Here is a 24,461-nt window from a genome sequence, read left to right as displayed (position 1 = left end):
CTGTAGATAGTACCGAGCCCTATATAAACTACGCTTTTTCCTATGTATACATACCTATGAAAAAGTTTGATTTATAAATTAGGCACAGTAAGATATCAACAATAACTAATAATAAAATAGGACAATTATAAAAATATAATGTAATGAAAGTTATGTGAGTGCGGTCTCTCTCAAAATATCCTACTGTACTATACTCACTCCTTGTGATGATGGGTGATGATAAAATGCTTATGTGATGAGATGACATGAGATGAATGACATAGGCATAGTGACGTAGTGTTAGGTTATTACTGACCTTCTGATATTGACTTAGAAGGAGGATCATCTGCTTCTGGACCACAATTGACAGGAGAGAATTGAAACCACAGGAACTGAAACTCGGGAAAGCAGAACTGCAGAAAACAGAGGACTGCTGTATATAGCCAATGCTATAGTCATTGTCTGCAAAGAGCTTGAAGCACCTGTTACTATACTAAATGAATCCATCGCTGAGGAAAATCCAATAGCTTAATTAGGAGAGTTCAAGATACTCTGCTTTGATAAGGAAAAAATTAGTAAAAATATAAAATTTGTGTTTGAGAACTTTCTTTTCATTAGAGATGTTCTTTCTGAGGTATCATGAGATGAATCTATAGGAATAATATAACATAAAAGTAAATACATAAAGAAAGGAAAGGAAACAATCCTGGGTTATGAATTTGAGAAGCATATCAGGTGTGATTGCTGAGAGTGGTATTCACATAGCAAAACACAGTTTTGCCAGAAGGAAAGGTCAGAGAACTACAACATGCCTTCCTTAATTATATGTGGTAGTACTTTTTTTTTAATTTTTATTTATTTATGATAATCACACACACACACACACAGAGAGAGAGAGAGAGAGAGAGAGGCAGAGACACAGGCAGAGGGAGAAGCAGGCTCCATGCACCGGGAGCCCGACGTGGGACTCGATCCCGGGTCTCCAGGATCGCGCCCTGGGCCAAAGGCAGGCGCTAAACCGCTGCACCACCTAGGGATCCCTGTGGTAGTACTTTAAAATCAGAACTAAGGTTAAAGGGAATCTAAGGCATCGTGGAGAAAGACTGTATAGTCTGATTACTTTAAGGGTACAAAGATTCCCGCATGCAAACTAATGGATCACTTTTATAATTCATTCAAAACATTTTTTGAAGGATGCCTGGGTGGCTCAGCTGTTGAGCGTCTGCCTTCGGCCCAGGGCCTGATCCCAGGATTTGGGATCGAGTCCTGCATCAGGCTCCCTGTGTGGAGCCTGCTTCTCCCTCTGCCTCTCTCTCTCTGTGTCTCTCATGAATAAATAAATAAAATCTTTAAAATATATATATTTTTTGAAAACTTTATTTCATTTTATGCCACAAGATGTATGTGCATACTGAGATTGGTGGACTGTCCACAGATTTTTTTCTGATGTGCTTTCTCATCTTTTTATTATAGCCCTTCATATGGAATTCATATTCCACAAACAGTGGGCACTTGGCAAATATGTGACTGAGTCGCAGAAATCAGGAGCTTTCCTTAGAGTGGAGATATTCTAGTAGACCATTCCAATAAACCAGGAAGGTCAGAAACTTTGGGAAAATGTAAAAATACTTTTTACCTGGGGAAAAAAATGATCAAAATCAATCATTTGCTTTGTAATGAATGATGGAGAAAGGAAGCTTTCCCTTGGTGCTCAAAGGGCTGCGCGAGATTGGCGAAATACACGGGAGGTAATTTGGATCATGGATTCAAGTGGCTGCAGCAGACCTAATGCTGGGCAAATTTGGGTACCGGAGGAAGAACGTGTGTTGTTTGGGCCTCTTTGTTAAAGGACCTTCTCAGGGTCCACAGGATAAGACATTCTTGCCACCAGGAAAGGCCAAGGCTTCCTTTTGCTTTCTCTTACCTACGTAATACCGCTAGCCTGTCAGGAAAAGGCTAACGGCCTGAGTTCTGAGCTTTCCTGTCCTTCCATTTACAATCTTATCAAGGAAATTTCACTGATATCCACAGATTCAAAAGTACCTGACTGTGGTCAAATTCTTATGGCAGTTTTAATCACCAGTTCTAGATTGTGATGTGGTCAACCCAATTGACTACAGAGAAAAGGGCCATTATGGTGGTTGCAGGATGCTCCAAACTAATGGACTGTCTGGAAGTTAATTCAAGGGCAGGACAGAAGTGGGGACTGCCTGGCCTATTCATGATATCATCATCCTCCTCCCTGTTGCAGACAAATCATTCTTTAGCCTATACCTCAGTGATGCTGACTTCTAAATAACAGAATTTACCTGGCAAAGCACAGGCTGTTGTATTGCTAACTCAGCTAGGCTCCATAAATCGTGATAGCAGAGGTTAATGCGCTGTGCCTTTGCCAAGTTGGCACAGGATTGAGAGTCCAGAAATCCCAGTCCACCTTACCCGTGCCCTTTACTGGGGACCCTGGGAGAGTCATTCAGGCTTTCCAGGCTGATTCTTCTTTTGTTTTTTGTTTTGTTTTTATTTTTATTTATTTTTGTTTTATTTTATTTTAGCATAATATACTCTAGTTCCATCCATGTCATTTCAAATGGCAATATTTCATTTTTCATGGCTGAGTAATACTCCATTGTATGTATATACCACATCTTCCTTATCCATTCATAAATAGATGGATATTTGGGCTCTTTCCATAATTTGGTTGTTGTTGATGCTATAAACATTGGGGTGCATGTGTCCCTTTGAATTACTATTTTTGTATCCTTTGGGTAAATACCCAGTAGTGCAGTTGCTGGGTCATAGGATAGCTCTATTTCTAACTTTTTGAGGAAGCTCCATACTATTTTCCAGAGTAGCTGCACCAGTTCCCATCAACAGTGTAAGACGGTTCCCCTTTCTCTGCACCCTCACCAACATCTGTTGTTTGATTTTAGTCATTCTGACTGGTGTAAGGTGGTATTTCATTGTGGTTTGGACTTGTATTTCCCTGATGATGGGTGATGTTGAGGATTTTTTCATGTGTCTGTTAGCCTGATTCTTCTTTTGTGAGAAGAAATGAAGATTCCCTTGGCTTGGGGTGGGGCTGAATGGGATCCCTGGCAGCAAAACAACCAGAGTTTTGTGGGATCCAGCCCCTGAGGGGGCCTGAGAAATGAAGTTATTAAGGAAAACAAAGAAAGTTATCTTTCTTTCTCCTCAGCTGAGTTTGCAGGCATGTCACCTGTATATAACATGTGAGCCACTACCTCCTTGATAGAGGGCTTTTCTCTAGAGTTCCATTTGGACACCCTGTCTCTGAATCTCTGCGTCATCTCAGTGAAGACTCTGCTTTCTCCAGAGATCTTGTTTTTTTCTGCTTTAGTTAGGAGCTCCATCTGATCAGGTTTTAAATTAAGTAAAACTAAATGACCAAGGAAATAAAGCTTCAGAGTGTTGGGATTTTTCTGTCGCGGGCCTCTGGTGCTCAGAGCCATCAATGCTCCATGTGTTTCTTAGGAGTGTTGCTCTTGCTGTCTTTTCTGCTTCCAAGGTTCTTCTCTCAGAGACCTTGGAGTTCAGGGTCTCAGAGAGGCCCATCCTGAGACCTGCCCTCCCTGCAAATAGTTGCCTTTCATGTGTTTATTCCTCTCCTTCTCCAGATAGCAAATTCCAAGAGGCTGGGGCTTGTCAGCTCAAAGCAAGGCAGGTTTGGTTACCACAAAGAACACAAGTCCTGCCAGTGGTGGAGTTTGGCATTGGCCAGTTGATCGTGGTGTTGCCACAAGTGAAATAGGTAGTTTGCTAAAGTCTTCTTGATCTGTAGAAGCAGAAATTCTAGGTCAAGTGAATGAAAGTTTAACTTGAATCATAAAAAGTCATGAGGCCCATGAAAGAGTCACGGAGCATCAGTGAATTCCCAGACCTGAGCCAGTTTGCAGATCCAGAACACCTCAAATGAAGGGGAGACTGGGTCACTTGAAGAAAGACCCCAGTACACTACTGAGACTATATACCATTAATATTCCACTCAACCTTCCCCCAAGGGATTTATATCCTTTTACTAGGGTAGCAATGCTTTCCCTGAGGGGAAAGGAGTCAAACAGACTCTGGGGGGCTTACCAGGCACTGGCTCTGAACTGACACCAATTCCAGGAGACCCAAGATGTCACTGAGGTCCACCCATGTAGGAGTTCATGGAGGTTGGGTGATTATAGAGTTGTAGCTCACACCTATCTCAAAGTGGGTCCGATGGGCCCCTGAATCCATCCTGTGATTATTTCCCAGTTCCAGAATGCATAATTGGAGTAGATATGGTTACTGATAGACTCTTCATGTTCTACCAGTTTCACACGCTAGGAATTTTAGAGGAGGAGGAGAATTTCTGGGTCACAGGCAGAGCCTTCATTTTGCAGATTAAGGTTCAGTGATGGATCCAGGAAGACACAGCTAGGATGTAAGTCAAAACTGAGTCCTTTTGAGCTAGCAACTCTGCATGCAAGTAAATTGCATTCTGAATCCAGGGTTGAGATGCCTTTGTGTCAGTTTTACTGCAAATGCCACAGGTTTCCAGCTGTTCTGTCTTGTTTCATTGCTGAAGCGTCCTTAGCAGCGCTGTGCCATATTCCTGTTTTCTGCATATAAGGGAGACTGCGAAGGAGGGCTTCATTTAGCCTGAGGTCTACCTGGGTTTATGGTTCCATTGCCTCTAAATGTGCTTTCCTCTTAATTTCCCACACCAAGCCATGAGTATATTTTGCTAGAAACATAAATATATCCAGCTGCCGTATTCTGTGGGACTTTAAATATTTATTCGGTAAATATTTTCTAAAGAATGATTTTCCAGCTGGAGACGACTGTGAGTGAGGAATAGGGGATTACCAATTATTAATCTGTTTCTCACTTTCCTAAGTGAATCTCACACCAGGGAACAGACACTTCCCTCTCCTCTTGTGTTATAGAAAATTAGAAAGATGGGAAATGGAGTTGACACCACTGATTCATTTTCATTTGCCCCAGAATTAAATTGTTTCCAGTCACTGTTAATTATGGGAATGATAATGCGTCAGATGCTGGGCAATGTCAGAGACGGGAACTTTTCACCGAGGGCCTGGCACTGCTAAGCATAAAGGTCAGGGGAAAAAAATATAACAGCAACAGAAATTAAAATGAAATTTCTATGTATCTAGGATATCATCGTGAACAAATAGTCATTTCTCCCTCTGCAGATGGAGTCTCACAAATGCATGCTTCATGGGTATTTGCCATATCCCTCTATTAACTGCGTTATACCCAGAATACCTAGGCTTTGCAGAAATGATCCCCGCTAACTGGAATTCTTCAGTGTTTTATATTTAGCATTCTTATTCCCACAACATTTTTTATAAATAAGTATGCAAAAATATTATGTCTTTCTTTTTCCTAAGTAGGATCCATGCCCACTGTGGAACCTAATGTGGGGCTTGAACTCATGACTGAGAAATCAAGACCTGAGCTGAGATCAAAAGTCAGATGCTTGACTGACTGAGCCACCCAGGTGCCCCATTATGCTTTTTATGATAGAGGCACAGATTGATTAAGTCAAATGTTGAATTGACCCTCTGGTCTTCTGAGTTTTAGTCTAACTCTGAACTATAAGGTTCTCCCTTCAAAGTAATCTTTCTTGGGCAACTGGTGACTCAGCAGTTGAGCATCTGCCTTTGGCTCAGGGTGTAATCCCGGGGTCCTGGGATTGAGTCTTACATCAGACTCCCTGCATGGAGCCTGCTTCTCTCTCTGCCTATGTGTCTGCATCTTTCTTTGCACCTCTCATGAATAAATAAATTAAAAATCTTAAAAAAAAAAAAAACCAACAAAGTAGTCTTTCTCTTAGGATATGTTTTACTTCCTTATCATATTTGAAAAATGTAGAATCATTTCAAAATCTTCAAAACTTTAAAAATATGTTTTATCCAACACCTATATATGCTTGCCCTGAGAGATGCTAAGCACCTGATGATACTGACTCCTCTAAACCTCATGATGACCCTTTAAAGATAAAGCTATTCTTTATTCTACCTATTTAATAGATGAGGAAACTGAGGCACAGAGAGGTTAGATAACTGTTCAAGGTCACATAATAAATTCTGTACTCATACACAGACAGCCTGGTGCCAGAACCCATGCTCAGACCACCAGGCTGTGCTATCTCAGATCCAATGAGAAGTATCTCTGATTTCACAGAGATTAATTTCAATGCCCAATACATGATAGGCACTAAAGGAACATTTTGAACAGATCAATTCAGGAAGCTTCTGACCCAGAGAATCAGGATGGATAGGTCCTCAGTATGAAAGATGAGGCAACAGACTACATTATTTTTAATCCAGAAATAATCACAAACTCAAATTGTAAACAGTAGGTCATTGTTTCCTTAGGCCTGTATTGTCCAATAGGCAGCATGCAGCTACCAAGCACTTGAAATGTAGCCAGATTGACATGTCCTATAAGTGCAAAATACCTAACACTGGTTTCAAAGATTTAGCACATACAAAAGAGTGCAAAATACCTCATTGATAATTTGTATATTGATTACATGTTAACATGACAATATTTTAATATATTGAGTTCAATGAATATGTATTAAAACTAACATCACTTAGGTTTTTTTGCGGTGTCTTAGTATCTTTTCTAGAAAATTTAAAGTTATACATGTGGCTCACAGGGTACTTCTATTAAAAGCACTATCCAAGACAATGCCTTTTATGAGATTTTCCAACAGAAAGGTTGACCTTTGGGGCACCCTTTATTTCCCAGTATGCCCTTTGCCAAAGGTGCTGTTGATCCCAAGAGAGAAGTTACAAAGCAAAAGATCTTACAATGTATAATTGTGGAAAAATTAGCCATATGCACCCTTTAGAAAAGACTCTGTGAGCTTCTTAAGGGCAAGAACTTCTGTTCTTCATGCCTGGACTTCCAGCAACTATGATGTGCCTCGCCCAGAGTTTGGCTGGAGAGGGCGGGGATGGGAGCTAATAGATGACTAGGTAAATGGTGGGTTGGTGAAAGGGTGAGTGGAGGAATGGATAAGTACATACATACAGCACAAGGCTGGAAAAGTCTACGGGTTTTTGTCATCTTTTCTTGCAACCCGTCTTAACAACCATCTCCATCTTTACTCATGACACCATTTAGATGCTGTGGGAATGCATTTTTCCAGCTCTCCCAAGAGCTCAATTAATTTTTTTTCAAGACAGCATTAGAATCCTGATCTGTGACTATGCTTTTTTCCTGTGGCATACTGTGCTGCTGTGGATACTATAGGTTTGGGGGCTTAGGGCACCAACCTGATTGCAAACAAGGGCTAGGGAAGTTGTATTGAAGCTCTTTTCTTAGAAACACACTTTTACCCAAATGGTATATTTACATCTCAGTATTTTTAAATAGTCAAGTTTCTACCTATTATTCTATCCATTGTTTATACAATATTGGAAAATAACAACTACCCATATCAAAGAATATGATTTTTTAATCTGTGGCTTCAGACAGTGGGAAACTAAAGCTACCCAAACAACACATCCTTTTAGCACTACCACTGGGTATAGGAGATTTGCATCTTGATTTGATGATTGGTTCAGTTACCAGTAAGTATTCTTCTATTTCTGCCTTGAGTGCTCATCATGAACAAGTACCTTCTAATCAATACAGCAATATCATTTTCTGTGCCAACCCAGCCCATTCAGAGACCATTAGATCTGTGGCCTTTTGTCTAAGCCTCTGTGATCGTGTTTGCTTCTCTGAGAAGGAAGTCACTGAAAAGTTCTTCTTTGGGACTGCTACTTTAATTGTTTATTTCGGGGTCCAATTTAAAATGTAATGAATTGGTTCTGAATTGCTATGCAATTTGCCCGGCAGTTCATTGTCCTTGATTTTCTTTTTTGTTGATTCTGAGTGAGGACTAAAATGATATGTTCATGCAACTTTTTTTGTAATTGTGATTCCCAGTATAGACTACACCATTCAGTGTTCTTTTTATAAACCCATAATACCCATCTTAATAAAAGCTGTCAGAGTCAGCTCTGGGTAGACTTGGCCCTCTGCCTATTATCAGTATAGAACACGTGACTTTACAACGCACATTCAACTTCCTTCTTAATTCTGTCCTCGTATAATGCCCCACTTCCCCATGGAAATGGGAGATGGAAGATTGATGTGAAAGACTGTTTGACAATCACATGGTGAAATAAGTTCAAATGAAAGTATTCTTTGTTACATGCTTACCAGGGAATTGTAGCAGAACAGAAATACTCAGGAGATTCCTCCTCAGGACAAGAAGTCATTAGACATTCCATAATTTCTTCTCTAAACTGTCACATTTCAAGCCATTTCAAGTACAATAATTCTTTCTGTCCAAAGCCTCCCTCTTTCATTGCAGAACCCTGAATCCTTTCCTATCTTTGCCTCAATAGCCAGCATAAATCAGTACAGTGAGGTATAGGGACAAACATAATCCACCAGAGTCACCACCTGAACTGGAGTAATGAGTAATATGAGAGGTGGCTGTGAAGTTTGTGCAGATGGTAATATTTGGCCTTCTCTTTCATCCCGCTATGCTAAACAGACCTAAACTTATGTGTCTCATGTTCCCAATAGAGAAAAATTTGTGTCTGTATAGCTGACACACCCTTTGCCTTGCACAATATTCCACTTGTGAATTTGCTTTAGATTACTGAGGCGGATAAATACGTTTCATGTTATTCAGCAGACAACTATATTGAGTCATATGTAGACCTCTTGAGGTGGCCTGGTGTGTGTGTGCACGTGCACATGTGGGTGCACATACATGTAGAATGGGGCTGGAGAGTGGTCACAACTTATTCTACAGTGTGTTTTAATACATTTTTTAGTCTCTTTATATTTCTATAATTAAATTGTAAAAATGTCACATTAATATTACTGAAGAATGACTTCAACTTTGAGATTTCAGATATCTATGTTCTATTTCAGTCGTATCAATCCAGTCATTTTGAATCGGGCTGATCTTCTATCTATATAGTGTGGATTTCAGTTATTATTCCCTCTTTGACTCCTGTTACCAAATATAACTAAAATTTGACCCTTTTGACAGTTACTGAAATAGACTTAATATCTAATCCTGAGAAAAATTCTTTACAAATCCCTCTGATCTGATTGCTTCATTTATGTAAATGTTCCATCAAAAGTGAACTTGAGAAAATTTCAACAGTAGCTGACCGATCATTATAAAATGGACAATAAAAAAGTGTCCATGTTAACTGGATTCAGAGATGTATTACCTAACAGGTAATATAAAAGATAACCATTTCATGCCTTATGTTATGGATTTTTAGTATAAAACAAGTTATATTTTCCATATTAAGTCTCCATTATTAAGTTTCTCAACCTCAGCACTATTAATATTTTGGGATGGATATTCTTTGTTGTGAGGAGCTGTCTTGTGTATTTTAGGATTTTTAGCAGCATCCCCGGCCTCCACTTACTATATGCTAGTAGCACTTCCTGAGTTGTGACAGCTAAAAATGTACCCAGGCATTGCCAAATGTCTGTTGGGAGAGGAGAACACAACTGTGTTTAAGAACCACTGATACGTGGGACTTTGAGAACTGCCGTTCAAATATTTGTTATCATATCACTTCATGTATTCTCAGAAATTTTACCTTGATACAATAAAACAAATAAGGAAACATGTCCCTCACACAAAATAATGAACTATTGATGTAAAATAATAATGAGAAATTTTCTTTTTTTTTTTTTTACTAAAAATTGGGGGACAGTGTTTTCTTGTCTTCGATACTTACAGGAACTAAATCATATTATGAGACATGAAAACTTACCTAAATTGTTATTGTTGTTGATAATTATAACATTCTGCAGCACTTTTCTGAAAGGTACCAAGATATTTTAGAAGTTCTTAGAGTGCCCAAGAGGATTGCATAGTTTCTTATAATCAAAGATTTCTCTCTTTTTTTTTGTATATTTTTTATTGGAGTTTAATTTGCCAACATATGGTATAACCCCCAGTGCTCATCCTGTCAATTCCCCCCACCTCGGCTCCCGTCACCCAGTCACCCCATCCCCCCCACCCACCTCCCCTTCCACTACCGCTGTTCATTTCCCAGTTAGGAGTCTCTCATGTTCTGTCTCCCTCTCTATTTCCCACTCATTTCCCTCCTTTCCCCTTTAATCCCTTTCACTATTTCTTATATTCCCTGAATGAATGGAACCATATCATGTTTGTCCTTCTCTGACTGACTTACTTCAGCATAATACCCTCCAGTTCTATCCACGTTGAAGCAAATGGTGGGTATTTGTCGTTTCTAATGGGATTTCAATGAACTCTTTTCACCTAGGCACCTGGTCAAGAGGTGACCATGGGAACTCAGACATAAAGTAATTTCAAGAACTCTTTGGGGGCTCTTTTGCTATCAGAACTTCCATTCCAGTACCCACGACTTCTTTTATTACACTGATCCAGAACATAAGATGTATATTTTCATTTGCAGGAGACGTTTAGGTCATTGGAACAAATTACTGCAGGGGTACCTGAGTGGATCAGTTGATTAGCCTTTGGCTCAGGTCATGATCTCAGGGTCCTGGGATGAAGCCCGTAGTCAGGGTCCCTGCTCTACGGGCAATCTGCTTCTCCCTCTGCCCCTCTTCCCACTCAGGTGCTCTCTCTGTCTCTCAAATAAATAAATAAAATCTTTAAATTAAAAAAAAAAAAGACCAACTTACTCTAGTACATTTGGAGTGGCACCTCCATCAGCAGAGAAATACAGCTCTTTTGAGGAACACTTAGTGGATGTCCAGTGGGCCAGGTAATGGGAATTCAGAGATAAATGGGATATAGTTCTCATGTTCAAGGAGCCTTCAGTCTAGTGTAAACAATGTTTAAGACCTCTGCTAGAGGATGAAACAAGTAATAGTCAATGTTATGGCATCTGTAATGTTTTTTTTTTTTGATTTAAAGTTCATCACAGTAACACAAGGAGTAATGTTTTCCCTAAAATGGATCAACAGCCCACAATAAGACATATGAATGCTTGCATTGTTTTGTAGGTCTCTGTTTCTGAAGAGCTTTGAAAGGATTTGAATAGACTCCCCCACTCATTCTTCACTGATATTGGAGTTCTTTGCAGTCTGCTTTGCAAACAGATATTGTGAGACATCCATGCAAAAATAACCACCTTGTAAAAGAGGCATTGAATCAGAACCAGCTGGATTGCTTATATGCCCCTAAAAGTTGGTATTCTCTTATGCAACAATAATTTGTTTAAGGCCAAGTCTACAGTCTTCCACTTGCCATTTTAGCCTCCCCAGAGTACATTTATCTCAGTTCTTAGTTGCCTGGCATATCTTTCATACTATTGTGCCTTCATGAAATGTATTATAGCTCTTACATAAGGAATGTCCAGAATCCTGACAAAACATTAATTAGGATGTGAAAAGTCATTAAAAACAGGGACTTTTTTTTCTGCATTTAGAAGTGAAGGCCTTGATTAGGGATCTGGGGCTTTATGGTACCGAGAAACAGATTCTTCACATCAAATGAAAAAAGCAGTAACACTAACTGATGTATGGCACGGCCATTTTATTTCCTATTAGAATTATGTGTTGTAATAAAACCACTTTAAATTTCTTCAGAACTTTGTTGAATTTTAAAATTCAGGTAGCTGTCCATGGTTTCTGGTCCTTGAGAAGCCAAGTGGAGAGTCTGATATGGTGTGCTATAGAGCCAGTTCTGACTGCCCATCACATGCATTTGTTTCTTGTGTGGGGCTTCTGCTTGATGAACTTGGACTGGTTGGCTGCCCCTAGTGTGATGGCGCCAAATCAACATGTGCTGCATCTGAAATCACGTGGAGTCTAGGAATTTTAGGTAGAACTGCTGTTCGTGGTGCAGGGAAACAGATATAGATGCTTCAAACCACTATTTTTTCAAGACTTTGAAAAGCAGTTTTTTTTAGCAGTTCCCCCAAGAAACACATTGCAATCCAATATACATTTACATACATATTTATTTGTTTATATATAAATGTATATATAGACACACATATCTACATATATGCATATGCATATGAACTCCTTACATTATAAATATGTTAGTAAAGAAGACAAAAGTTTTATGAAATCATATTTATCCTTATGACTTGAGTTGTACTTATTTCCACCTCTGTTTAATTTTTAAAATTCTGTTTATAGCTACTAGATGAATTTCATAGCCTGCAGATTAAAAAGCAATGGCCTAAAAAAAAAAAAAAAAGCAGTGGCCTAGGTGATCTGCACATATCTAGCAATAAATAACATTGTATCACTTTAAGCAGGGGCAAATGCATGAGGTGGTGCTATATTTTGACCTATCATTTGATGCAAAATGACATTATGAATCCTGCAATTCGACTGGTACATCAAGTTTGCTACAGAAAAGGCCTTTCTCTAAATTTCATTTGCTAAGGTCACTGCCAATACTTCTTTATCATATTAAAGCCTCTGCGAAGCCAGTTATTGCTAACTGGATAAATACGTATTTTACTTCTTGATATGAAATGTCAGTAGCAATTTACCTTACAGAAATCTGAACATAAAGGAATTGGCACATATTTTTAAAACTGTATTGCAAAGTGTTTTCTCTGCAACTAGTTTATGTATATTGTACATTTTTCCAAAAAATATTTAAGAATTCATATACTGTTTGGAATGATAGTAAGTAATGTTTTCTCATACTCTCCTAATTTTCGAGACAGTGGTTTTTAAGACTTGGGGATCAAGACCTATTTGAAATTTGGATGAGATCTATGGCCCAGCTCCCTAGAATGAACAAAATATTTATTCCATAGACCCTCACTGGAGAACCCTTAACCTGAATGAAAGTCACTGTTCATGTCATTTCTCCAGAACTCATCAACATCTCTCATAATTACCCTACTGGAAGAAGGCATCATGCTCCATTCTATCGGTATCAAAACCAGCAGCGCCTTATTTGATTCTACCAGTGTGCATACACATGTACTCATGAAGCAATGAGATCTACTGGGTTGAAACCAGAACAGTCTAAGAAGCAACTCCGTTGGGCCTGTGTCCATCAACACAGCAGCCAGATTGGGCTGTAGGACCAGCTGCTGCAGGGTAGCAGAGAGGAAGCACAACTGCGGACAGCCTCTCACAAGTGTTTAAAGCTCTTACCAGAGTCACCATGTCATGAGTAGGGCATACCATGGTATCTCTTCTTAAAAATGTGTAAAGTAAAATATTTACTAGATTGTACCCAATGCTGTAATTTTTGCAAATACGTAGAACATTCAACACTGAGCAGAAAACCCAACAGATTCTAAAGCAAGGTAAAACACTATAAACCACACGACTAGGGCACTACTGCCACCTTTTGGTAACATCACTTAATTGCAGGTTCTGGAGAGAGAAACTTGTATTAAAGAGAGATTATAATATTAAAGTTATGAAATGATAGAGAATATACATCCCTTGATCTGCTGAGATAGAGGGCATGTGTTGTTAGAGCTTGCTTTGGTTCTGCCCTGTGCATCTCACATAGCTGTCCTGGCTTTGATTTCATGGGTTCTCTGTACCTCTTGGCAGGATCGGGGGAGCCATTCCCACTGTGTTCCCCTACTTTGCTGAAGTGCTGGCCCGAGAGAAGCGTGGTGAGCATCTGAGCTGGCTCTGCATGTTCTGGATGATTGGTGGCATCTACGCCTCTGCCATGGCCTGGGCCATCATCCCGCATTACGGTAAGAGCCTGGCTTTACACGAGCCCGGCAGTCACCTTATTTTACTTCAGCCTCCATTCTATCCCCTTCCTGTTTGTAAATGCTGGTTTGAGAACAACACTGTCATAATCTAGTTTTTCCCTTTTGTCATATCTAAGTTTTTCCCCCTAGTACAGAAATCTGTATAAGGCAAGACTGTGCCAGTGGTCTTGTAGGAAATATTATTGCATTTTGCTGTTTTTAAAAAGTGATCACTTTCATTTGCTTTTTATGTGCTATCAACTCTGGGGTCCCCACCAAGATGGACGTGAAAGACACAGATCATAATCGGCATGTGAGGCAACATGACTTACTATTGTTTTGAGGACCATTATCCACATCAGACACACACAAGAACCTCGACTCGTCCCCTCTGGGTGCCGTCCAAAACTCGCCCCCACGCCAGCCCCCCTCCTCTGGCGGCTCAGAACAGGATTAGAGCAGCAGGAAGCCTGTCTTGGCATGGGCCCTGTGTCTGCAGAACTGAGGAGGTGATTCTGCTGTCCTTGCTGCCAGGATCCCTCCTCGGTTTCTTCTATGACTTTTTGTTCCTGCCACCTCTACACTTAAAGGTCTCATGTTTCTGAGCAGGAAGTATTGTCCTGCTTAGAAGCCAAAAACTTCCAGTTGCTTTACCCACAAACAGTGAAATGCAGGGAGAGGTTCACAGAACCCAGACATCAAATTCGATATATAAGGGGAAGGGGAGAGAAGGTGGTGTGTGTGTGTGTGTGTGTGTGTGTGTGTGTGAGAGAGAGAGAGAGAGAGAGAGAGAGAGAGAGCGCGCGCAAGCAAACATGTTGAAGTTTGCAAATTATGAATTCTGTGTAAATTAGAACCACATGTGGACTTCAAAAACTCACTCTTTGTTCAACCTAAAATCTAATTGAATAGTCGGGGTGAAAAATTAGATTTCAAAAATTCACTTTTGGATCACTTTTTTTTTTTTTTTCTGCTTTTGGGTTAGAACAGCAAATTTACTATAAAGCCTAGTTTTGTTAGGAAACAACCTTCAGTGAATTTGACTCGTTGCTAAAATTAAAGACAAGACGTAGACTTTAGTATTCGAAGACACTGTTACATGTTTTACCGTACTGAGTTACAAAATTCATGTTTGTCACACTCTCTTTTAATAAATCTAGAAAATGAGGTGCCTGGGTGGCTCAGTTGGTTAAGCATCTGACTCTGGGTTTCAGGTCATGTCATGACTCAGAGTCCTGAGATCCAGCCTCTCCCACCCCTGACCCCCACCCTGTAGTTGGGCTCCCTGCTCAGCAAGGAGTCTGCTTCTTCCTCTCCCTCTACCCTTCCCCCAACTCGTGCACTCTCTCTCTCCCAAATAAATAAATCTATCTTTAAAAAAATAAACGTAAAAGTTACTGCAAATCAAAATTGTATATAACAATAACAAGGAAGACATAAGGAATTGGTTACTTGGCCTAAAGGGCCAAGTTTCTTTGCCAAACACTTGAGTGGGACATGCCAAGCTCAAGTGATGGGTTTTCCTTTTTTTTAAGACTCTGGTCAGTTCAGGGCCGGAGATACCCTCACACAGGCAGTTACTCAGGCCCGCCGTAAGGCTGGTTTTGGGCCACCATCTGAGGAACTACAGGTGATTCTCCTGCTTTGTCTGGGCCCTAAGGACCTCAGCCACCCTCAGAACTTGCTCCTGCCCCCCTGGGCTGGCTGTTTTGAATGGAAATGCTACTTAGCTTCTCAGGAACACTGTAAGGAGACAAAAAGGAGAGATGCCGAGCCTGGGCAAAGTCCAGCTGTAGTCCGCATTGCTCCTGGGACTGCCCTAGTCCAGATGCAACCTTTGTACACAGTAAAATCAGGAGCCCGTCCGGGCGGACGCGGTTGCAGTTGCTGTGGCCGCTGCAGGGCAGCCCGAGTCCCCCCAGGCCAGCCTCCTTGGCTCCTGGGGCTCACCCTCTCCTTCCTGGTGCCCTTCCCATCACATGTCAGAATTTCTCCTGCTGGTCTTCCTAAGCTCCTAAATCGGATTGGCTTCTGCAGTCTGCACATTTCCACCAGGCTGGGTGTGATTGCTTTTGTTTTTGTTTTTGTTTTTGTTTTTGTTTTTCCTCACTAGGTATTTAGTTCCTCAGATTCCTGCTTCACACATCCCTACCCTCAAGCTGTGGCAGGCTCTGGATTTTGTCTCTGGACTTATCAACCGGTGGCTGACCGCCCCCCCCCAAAAAAAAAATGAGTGTAATTCCACCTCTAGTTCTCTCAAGCACACATAGGGTATCCTTTTTTACAGCAAAAAGGGCCGCCTCATCCATATGTCACTAGAAAGAGCTGAGGCTGTGAATCATAAACAGTACATAAAAAGTTACCAAAATACCAATAACAGTATAACAGAATAAAGTGTGTCTGAGGCTGATATTAATTTATATGTTAAAGGAACCTTGAGGAATAATGACCTGGTTAAGAAATCAGTAAGGGAATATTAAAACCTTATGCCCATGCCTTATTGAAGGCTTTCCATGGCCAGAAATGTGGCAAAAGCAACAATTATTGCAAACAAGCCTGTCTAGATATTAAAATCAATAAGGGGGGATTTTTAAATACCCTTGCCAAGTTCATTGTTATACTCTTGCAACTTGAAGAGTTTTAGTTATTTCAAAATAAAAGAAGTTAGTTTTAAAAATCCTCTCTTGAGGCTTCTAGGGGGTTATCATGTTTTGTATGTTCATGAGGGGGAGGGTGTTTTGAGGGTATTCATTTATAAAAATTCATTGAGCTGGATACTTAAAATTTGTGTATGTCACTATACAGAAGTTATACTTTTTAAATAAATAGTTTTTTAAAAAAGCTTACCACTTCCCTTACCTCCTGAAAATACACATGCTTGGGGTCTGCCCCTGGTCAATCGAATCTGGTTATCTGGGTTGAGGACTCAGCATGGATTTTTTTTAAAGATTATTTATTGGGATCCCTGGGTGGCGCAGCGGTTTGGCGCCTGCCTTTGGCCCAGGGCGCGATCCTGGAGACCTGGGATCGAATCCCACATCGGGCATCCCGGTGCATGGAGCCTGCTTATCCCTCTGCCTATGTCTCTGCCTCTCTCTCTCTCTCTCTCTATCATAAATAAATGAAAATTGAAAAAAAAAATTTAAAAATAAATAAATAAATAAATAAATAAATAAATAAATAAAAATAAAGATTATTTATTTATTTACTTATTTACCTATTCATTCATTCATTCATTCATTCATGAGCAACACAGAGACACAGGCAGAGGGAGAAGCAGGCTCTATGCAGGGAGCCCAATGTGGGACTCGATCCCAGGACTCCAGGATCATGCCCTGAGTGGAAGGCAGACACTCAACCACTGAGCCACTCAGGCAACCTGCATGTTTTTAAAGCCATTTAAAGCTGGTTCTCTGCAGCAAAGTTTGAGACTCCAGTTTCCTACCTCTCCCAGGGGGGCGATCTGATCTGGGAAGCCCCTGGGACTTCATCGTGTATGTATAAGGAAGGCTGTAACTGGAAGCAAAGAGAAGAGTGAGCCTGGCTGTCATGGTTGACTTATTCAGTGGGGCTTTAGCCTTCCATATTGTTGGTTTCATCCTAGCTAAAGGACTTTCCTGCTCATGTGGCTTAGAATGACTTAAAAAGTTATTTGACATCTTGCTATGTCTTCTTCTCAATGCCACATCTTTTTACTTTACTTAAGGTAGACGAGGGCTGTTAAGTCCATCCTCTTTCCGTGCAGCTTCTAAAAAAGTGAAAAGGTTTCTCTTTTCCTCTGAAATTCTGCATTGTATAAATGATGTCACAGCCCACTGACAACTGAGAGTCCTGGGTCCTGGACCCCCATCCTGTTTCATTCAAGAGGCCTCTGGGCAGGACAACCAGCACAGCCCGTGGAGTTTTCATCCAGCAGGGGAGGAATTGGGGAGCATTATGAAGTGACTCAGAGCCGGGTACTGACCCTTCTCACACCAGTAACAGGATTTGTGCTAGAGGGAAAGAATCCAGAACTGGCATCCACACTGCAAGCAAGTCAAATGGTAAGTGATGCAGAGAAGAAGGTGTTTGTGGCGTTGCCTATCGGCTTCTGTGGCACAGCAGTCAGTGCATGAAGCCTTGCGCCTAGTGCCGAGAGACTTGAATTCTGACTCCAGACAAGCTTCTTACACAAAGGAGATCATGAGGCATCACTAAGGGAGGGAAAGATCTGGAATGATCCTTACAGAATTAGGCAAAGCCAGGAAGGGAGTTTGGATGGCTGCCAGAACTCCTGAGTTAACCTGTGGGCTGTGGCCAGGGTTTGCTGATGGACGGGGATGGCTCAGCCTGCCCAGGCCTCGTTTCTGTGCTGGCCTCGGACCATGATGGCGCTTTACCTTCACAGACCATCACCAGCATCCTAAGGTGCCCAACATCACGCTACGTCGCCCTCTCTGACGAGGCCCTAGGAGGAGGCAGTTTGACTGTCGTCACCTTTCCTGCTGGCCACTGCCGCCACCTGCCCTGGGATCCCGGTGAGGGAGGAGACAGCGGGGAGGAGCGGCTTCCTTCAGCCTTCCTCCTCTCGAGACCGGTGGCTGCCCATAGCACTTCCCCTCGGGGCTGACAGCTGCCCTGGGGTCACGGCGTCCACTCCCCTAAGCCCTCCAGTGCCATCCTGTCCTTCCAATTCACACCGCCTCATCCCAGCCCGTGGGACCCGCTTCCTGGCCTCCATCCCCCCCCGCACACTGCCCGAGTGGGGGCACCCCGAAGCCCAGGTCTCCCCGACCCCCTTCAGCTTAAAAGCTTACATATTCCCGAGATTCCAACACCCAAGATGTCCTGCTCCCCTCGGTCCCGAGGTGTGCGACGCCGTGCACAGGCCGGCCCAGGCCCAGCGGCTGGGGGTCCAAGAAGCAAGCAGAGCCAGTCCCTTCCAAAGCGCTGGGGCCAAGGAGGGGGGGCAGTGAGTGCTGCTCTGCAGTCCCCGCCGCCCCAGTCTGGGTGGGAGCTTGGCCTAGTTTTCAGTCGCCTCCCACCCCATTTTCTGACCGGCATCATGGTGGGGCTTAAGTGTGACAGGCGTGTTGGAACACATGTCTGATTAGTGCTCAAAACATGGTAGCTCCACGTGCTGCAGTTTCCTCTGAGTCAGATACCCAGGCCGTCAGCACAGCCCAGCGAGAGCTCAGAGCTACAGGGAAACAAGGAGAACGTCAGAAGGTAAACCTCACGAGAGGGTGAAGAGATCAGAGGAGTCAGAAGAAAGAAAAAACAGGAAAAAACTAAGATAATGAGAGAGATTCAAGGAAAAAAATAACACCGTAAAGCCTGGATTACCTGGAACCCAATGAATCCACATCTTCCATTCATATATTTATTGGGTGAATTAAGAGTCTAAGGGCACATACTATACAAAGACCCACCTTAAGGGCCGCGGGGCCACTCTCACCAGGTAGGAAGAACAAGAACCTGACTGCCCTAGCCTGCTGGCAGCACTGCCCACCAGCCCCGTGGGTCGCAGGGACAGCGGCAGAGCCATTTCTGTCCTGGCAGTAAGGTGTGGACATCAACACCAGCAGCGAGCAGAGTGGTTACTGGCGCGGGATTAGGTGTAAGACATGCCCTCGTTCCAAGCTGGCCCTGCCAGCCCGTTACCTTCAGGACAGTTATGTGGGCTGTCTGGTCCTCAGTTTCCCTGTCTGTAAAACAGGCATGATACCTCATAGTCCTGCTGCACTGGAGGACTGTGCACAAAAGTGGTTACACAGTGCCTGATATACATGGCCATTAAGTGCAGTCTTTTCTTTCCACAGATGGGGCTGACACTGAGGTAAGGATAGGAGGAAGGAACTAGAATAATAAGACCTTACTCCCCTTTTCCTAACTATCTTCTCCCAGCTGTGTGCTTACCATTCAAAGGTTGTGGGGGTGAATAAGAAGGGGCAGGGTGCAGGAACAGAGCTTGCAAGGCATGCCAAGCATTCTGCACCCACTCCAGGGGAGCAGGGGAGGGCTACAGTGACCACTGGGTCCCACTTACCAGCCCAGCCAAGTGGCCTCAAACCCCGCCACCCACCTGTGTCATACTTCACCGAATGTCTCAGCACTGAAGACTTTATGTTCAAGTATCTGAGTAAGACATTGCAAGGGGAATCAACTGGGGACATCAATGTGCACCAGCATTATTTCTTAATTTGTCCATGTTAGGATCAATCTGACATTTGATTTCAACAAAATGACTCTTGGGCTCAGATTTCCTTCACTCTTCCCCAAGCATTAATAAGCTACATCAGCCCCCAAAATAATAATGACAAAGTCTTTCTTTATTTAAGGACTTAGGAAATGGATATGAGGCATGCTTCTAGTTTAGGTATGCAGCTATTTTTTTAGTGCATGTGTTTTATTGTTCATGGGTTTTGGAAGCCTCACATTCTTAGGTGGAGCCACAAGCTCTCCCACCCCTGCCCTCCTGCTGCTCCCTTCATGTTAAGTGCATCACCTGGGGAAACATGTTTGTCAGCTAGGGTGCATGTAGCTCCCCCACCTGCACCCATCTCATCCCCTGCCAGTTCTGCACAGATCTGGGAAGTGCTTTTCAGCATTCTCACTCTGATCTTCGAGGTGTGGAGGTATGCATGATGAACTCAGAGGAGCTACTTCTATTGTGCATGAAGCCAATTACCTTGGTGCTCAGGCCTTCCCACTTCCATTCTAGCTCCTCAGAAAGGGAGGGACATCAGTCACTTGTTGAGAGCTTTCTATGTCCAGACGTTGTGCCGGGCACATTGATCTTACACAGTCTAAAAATAGAGATATGACCTTTAAAAATATGGCAGTTTCCCTGCTCACATTTGTGCATGAAGAATGGCAAGTGTGTATGCTGCTGATGCTGTTGGGTGGCCCTGTAGCACTGGGCTTCTCATCCATCCCCTGGCCAGCCAGGTGAAGCCTACACACATCCACTCAGAATAATGCTTTTAAATGCAGAAAATGAAATAAGATTATAAATGAAACCAATTGTTAGCAAAACGTATTAGCATATTAAGTAACTACACCTAGTATCAGAGCTAATAGCAACCTTTATTTTTAAGTAGATATGGACATAGAAGTTGGAAGTCAACACATTCTTTCTCATGAATCCTAGGAAACCATTGGATATGAGGTTCTCCCAGAATCCCACATTCCATTCCTTACTATCTATTAGCTAAGATTAGGGTTGACTGAGGGAAAAAAAAAATTAGGGATATAAGAGGAAAAAAAACTAATTAACAGAGACATGAACAAGGTACAAGCTTATTTTATATTAAAAGAAGCCTGGATGGGGGCTGTCCAATGCTGGAATGGTACTTCCACCCATGAAAAGCCCAATTCCTTTTATCTCAAAATTCCTTTTATCCACCATTCTTAGCACATTTCAACCAGTAGGTCCACGTTCTAGGCAGGACAAAGCAGGAAGGATATATAAGGGTGTACATGCACTGCTGTTAAAAATCTCCCTGGAAGTCCCACACAAATCCACTTAAATCTCATTAGCCAGAACTTCAGCACATGACCATACCCTAGCTGCATGGGAGTCTTGGAAATTTTGTCTTCTATACCAAGCAGCAAAGAGAACACAGATCAGATAGAGTAGATATTGGGAGACAACTAGCCATCCCTGGGAAAATCTTTTAGAAATGTTCATGTGGTTCATAATCTAAAATTTAGTATGGTCCTAAGCCTGGTATTAGGTTTTGGATGCAAATAATGGAAAGCAATTCTAGCTTACTTAACCAGAACAAGCATTCATTAGAAGGCTATTAAGTGGCTCACAGAATGGCCATTTAAGGCTAGAGAACCAGGCTCAGGAAATGGCAGGAGCCAAGGGAATTCTACCTTAGATGGCTGGCATGACCTGTCAACGAACTCAAAATTTCAGCACCCAGACCCCAAAACCCCACATACAGTCTAAGAGAAATTAGCTCAAAGTACACAGCTTCAGTTTCTACTGCACCAAAGAGCTTTGGTGGTTTAATTGTTCTTCAAAGATGGTGGGGAGAGTTTTCTATGCAAGATACAATCCTCAGGGATGCCATCTGCTGTTAGAAAGTCATGATTATCAATGTGACATTATAGACCAGGTATCTTAAGGCCTTAATTAGGATAAGGCACTTAGCATACAATAATGTGTGCCAGGGAGGAGAATCTGGGTCCATATGAGGGTGAGTAGAGTTTGGGCGAGTATAGCCTTTACATGTCAGTTACAGAAAATAAGTTTCAACATTCTAGAGAGCCCTAGCCACTGTGAATCCTCTGCAGCATTTCAGCAGACCAGACATCCTCATCTCAGATTATAGCTGGCTAGACCCCTGGGTCCTTCCCAAAGCAAATGTGAATCCCAGCCTAATCACTGAATTGGATCTTCCATGAATCCTGGGGAACTTGATCTCCAGTAGAGATAAAAGTACCTATTTTACAATAAATAAAACCAGAAAATTAGCTTCAATTACTATAGATAGAGATGCCTACTCCAAGAGCTATTGACATTAAGGCTTGCCTTAAGAACCAATAGTGAAAACAATTGATAGTATACAAAATTTATTTAACAAATTAATGGCAATACCAAATACTGATTAGAATGCAAAGAAACCACATGTCTCATACATTGCTGGCTGCAAAATACTTCAGCCATTCTGGAAAATAGTTTGGCAATTTCTTAAAAAAAAAAAAAAACTTAAATGCACCTAACATATGACCCACAATTGCACTCCTAGGCACTTACCATCACCCAGAAAAATGAAAATTTATCTCTACACAAAAATTTACACATAACTATTCATAACATCTATTTTGCAATAGCTCCAAACCAGAAACAACTAAAATGTCTTAGGGTACCACAGAATGCTATTACTCATCAACAAAAGGAATTTGATACAACAGCTTGAATAGGCCTCAAGCACATTTTGCTGAGTGAAAAAGCCAATCTCAAAAGGTATATGTACATCGTATTCTGGAAATGACAAATATCAAACTGGAGAAAAACTTAATGGTTAGCAGAGGTTGGGGGATGAAGAGAAGGGGAGCAAGTGTGACTACAGTGGGCTGGCCCCTGGGAGATCTTTGAGTTGATGGAATGGTGTCTTTTTTTTTTTTTTTTTTTAAGATTTTATTTATTTTTTCATGAGAGACACACAGAGAGGCAGAGACCCAGGCAGAGGGAGAAGCAGGCTCCCTGAAGGGAGCCCGATGCAGGACTTGATCCCAGGACCCTGGGGTCACGCCCTGGGCCGAAGGCGGTGCTAAACCACTGAGACCCCTGGGCTGGCCTGTTTGTTTAAAGATTTTATTTATTCATGAGAGACACAGAGAGAGAAAGAGAGAGAGAGAGGCAGAGACACAGAGGGAGACACAGGCCCCCTGAAGGGAGCCCGATGCGGGACTCCATCCTAGGACCTGGGGATCACCACCTGAGCCGAAGGCAGATGCTCAACCACTAAGCCGAGGTGCCCCGGAATAGTGTCTGTCTTGATTATGGAGGTGGTTGCATAAATCCGCATGTAGGATGAAATGACATAGAACTGTACACACACATGATCACACTGTCAGTTTTCTACTTTTGATATATAGTTATTTAAGATCTACTCATTTCTAACCATTGAGAAAAACTGGATGAAGAGTACATGGGATCTCTGTGTATTATCTTGCAAGTGTCTGTGATCCTAGTTACTTCAAAATAAAAAGGAGAAAACAAAATTAGTAATGTCTTTTTTGAAAGGCATTTTTATATCTATCAGCTTATTTATTATAATTATGTTAACAAAAGCAGCAGTAAGTATTATTCCCATGTTTTTTGAATGGTGAACCTGTTGCATGGAAAGTTTATCATTTCCCAAAGTGACAAAGAAAATAGATTAGAAATTAGAACCAGTCTTCTGATCCTCATTTCTTCAGAATGTCCTCCAGACATGACAAAGCTAAGAAACGCTCTCAAAGAGCAGCCCACAGGGTTGTTTGGAGCCAGAAAGGGAGACCTTGGTGGTCTCTGCAGTGTGCATATACAGCCCGTATGGCAACTACTGGTCCCCTCCCCTCTCTGAATAAAGCTGTCACAGCCCTTTGGCATGCATCACAAGACTTATGCCTCCATCCTTTGCCATAGAGAAAACCACTGAAACCCAGAATTCAGTCACTTAAAAACTACCTTGCTGGGGCATCCGGGTGGCTCCGTGGTTGAGCGTCTGCCTTCAGCTTGGGTCATGATCCCAGGGTCCTGGGATTGAGTCCCGGGTCATGCTCCCCGCAGGGAGCCTGCTTCTCCCTCTGCCTATGTCTCTGCCTATCTCTTTGTGTCTCTCATGAATAAATAAATATTATCTTAAAAATAAAATAAAAACTACCTTGCTGAAAATGTCATAAAAGAAGAAGTTTTTACATCACATGTTTTATAGCCCACAACTTCATCAGTCTTTGTTTGGTATTTGGGTTCCTTTCAAAGACTACATTACATCTTCCCTCTCCCCGTCCCCCACAGCACGCGGCTTCACTGGCTGGTCTCTCTCCTTCGGGAACCTAACTGCAATGCCTCCCCACTCTCCTTGCTTATGCAGAGAAATTCAGCTCTGCCCAGCTTCTAGCTCTAAACTTACATACCCCACCTGTGTAGGTCTGCTCGGGCTACCATAGCAAAATACCACCAACTGCGTGGCTTAAACAACAGAAGTGTATTTTCTCACAGTTCTCAAGGTTGGGAAGTCTAAGATCAAGGCGGCAGTTGATTTG

At 42.1% G+C, this 24,461-nt stretch overlaps 1 protein-coding gene across 1 annotated transcript in view; it reads left to right on the top strand.

Moving 5' to 3' along the window:
- The window catches only part of SV2C (synaptic vesicle glycoprotein 2C), a 208,532-nt gene that overhangs the window by 104,059 nt on the left and 80,012 nt on the right, over window positions 1–24,461 (top strand). The window contains exon 4 of the mRNA XM_072794651.1: window positions 13,564–13,715. Within this exon, the coding sequence (XP_072650752.1) occupies window positions 13,564–13,715 (152 nt within the window). The remainder of the gene's footprint in view (window positions 1–13,563; window positions 13,716–24,461) is intronic.

The sequence above is a fragment of the Canis lupus genome, chromosome 2 (assembly GCF_048164855.1).
Source record: "Canis lupus baileyi chromosome 2, mCanLup2.hap1, whole genome shotgun sequence".
Classification (NCBI taxonomy): domain Eukaryota; kingdom Metazoa; phylum Chordata; class Mammalia; order Carnivora; family Canidae; genus Canis; species Canis lupus.
Note: the sequence above shows the minus strand (reverse complement) of the source record. Positions and strands in the feature narration are given on the sequence as shown.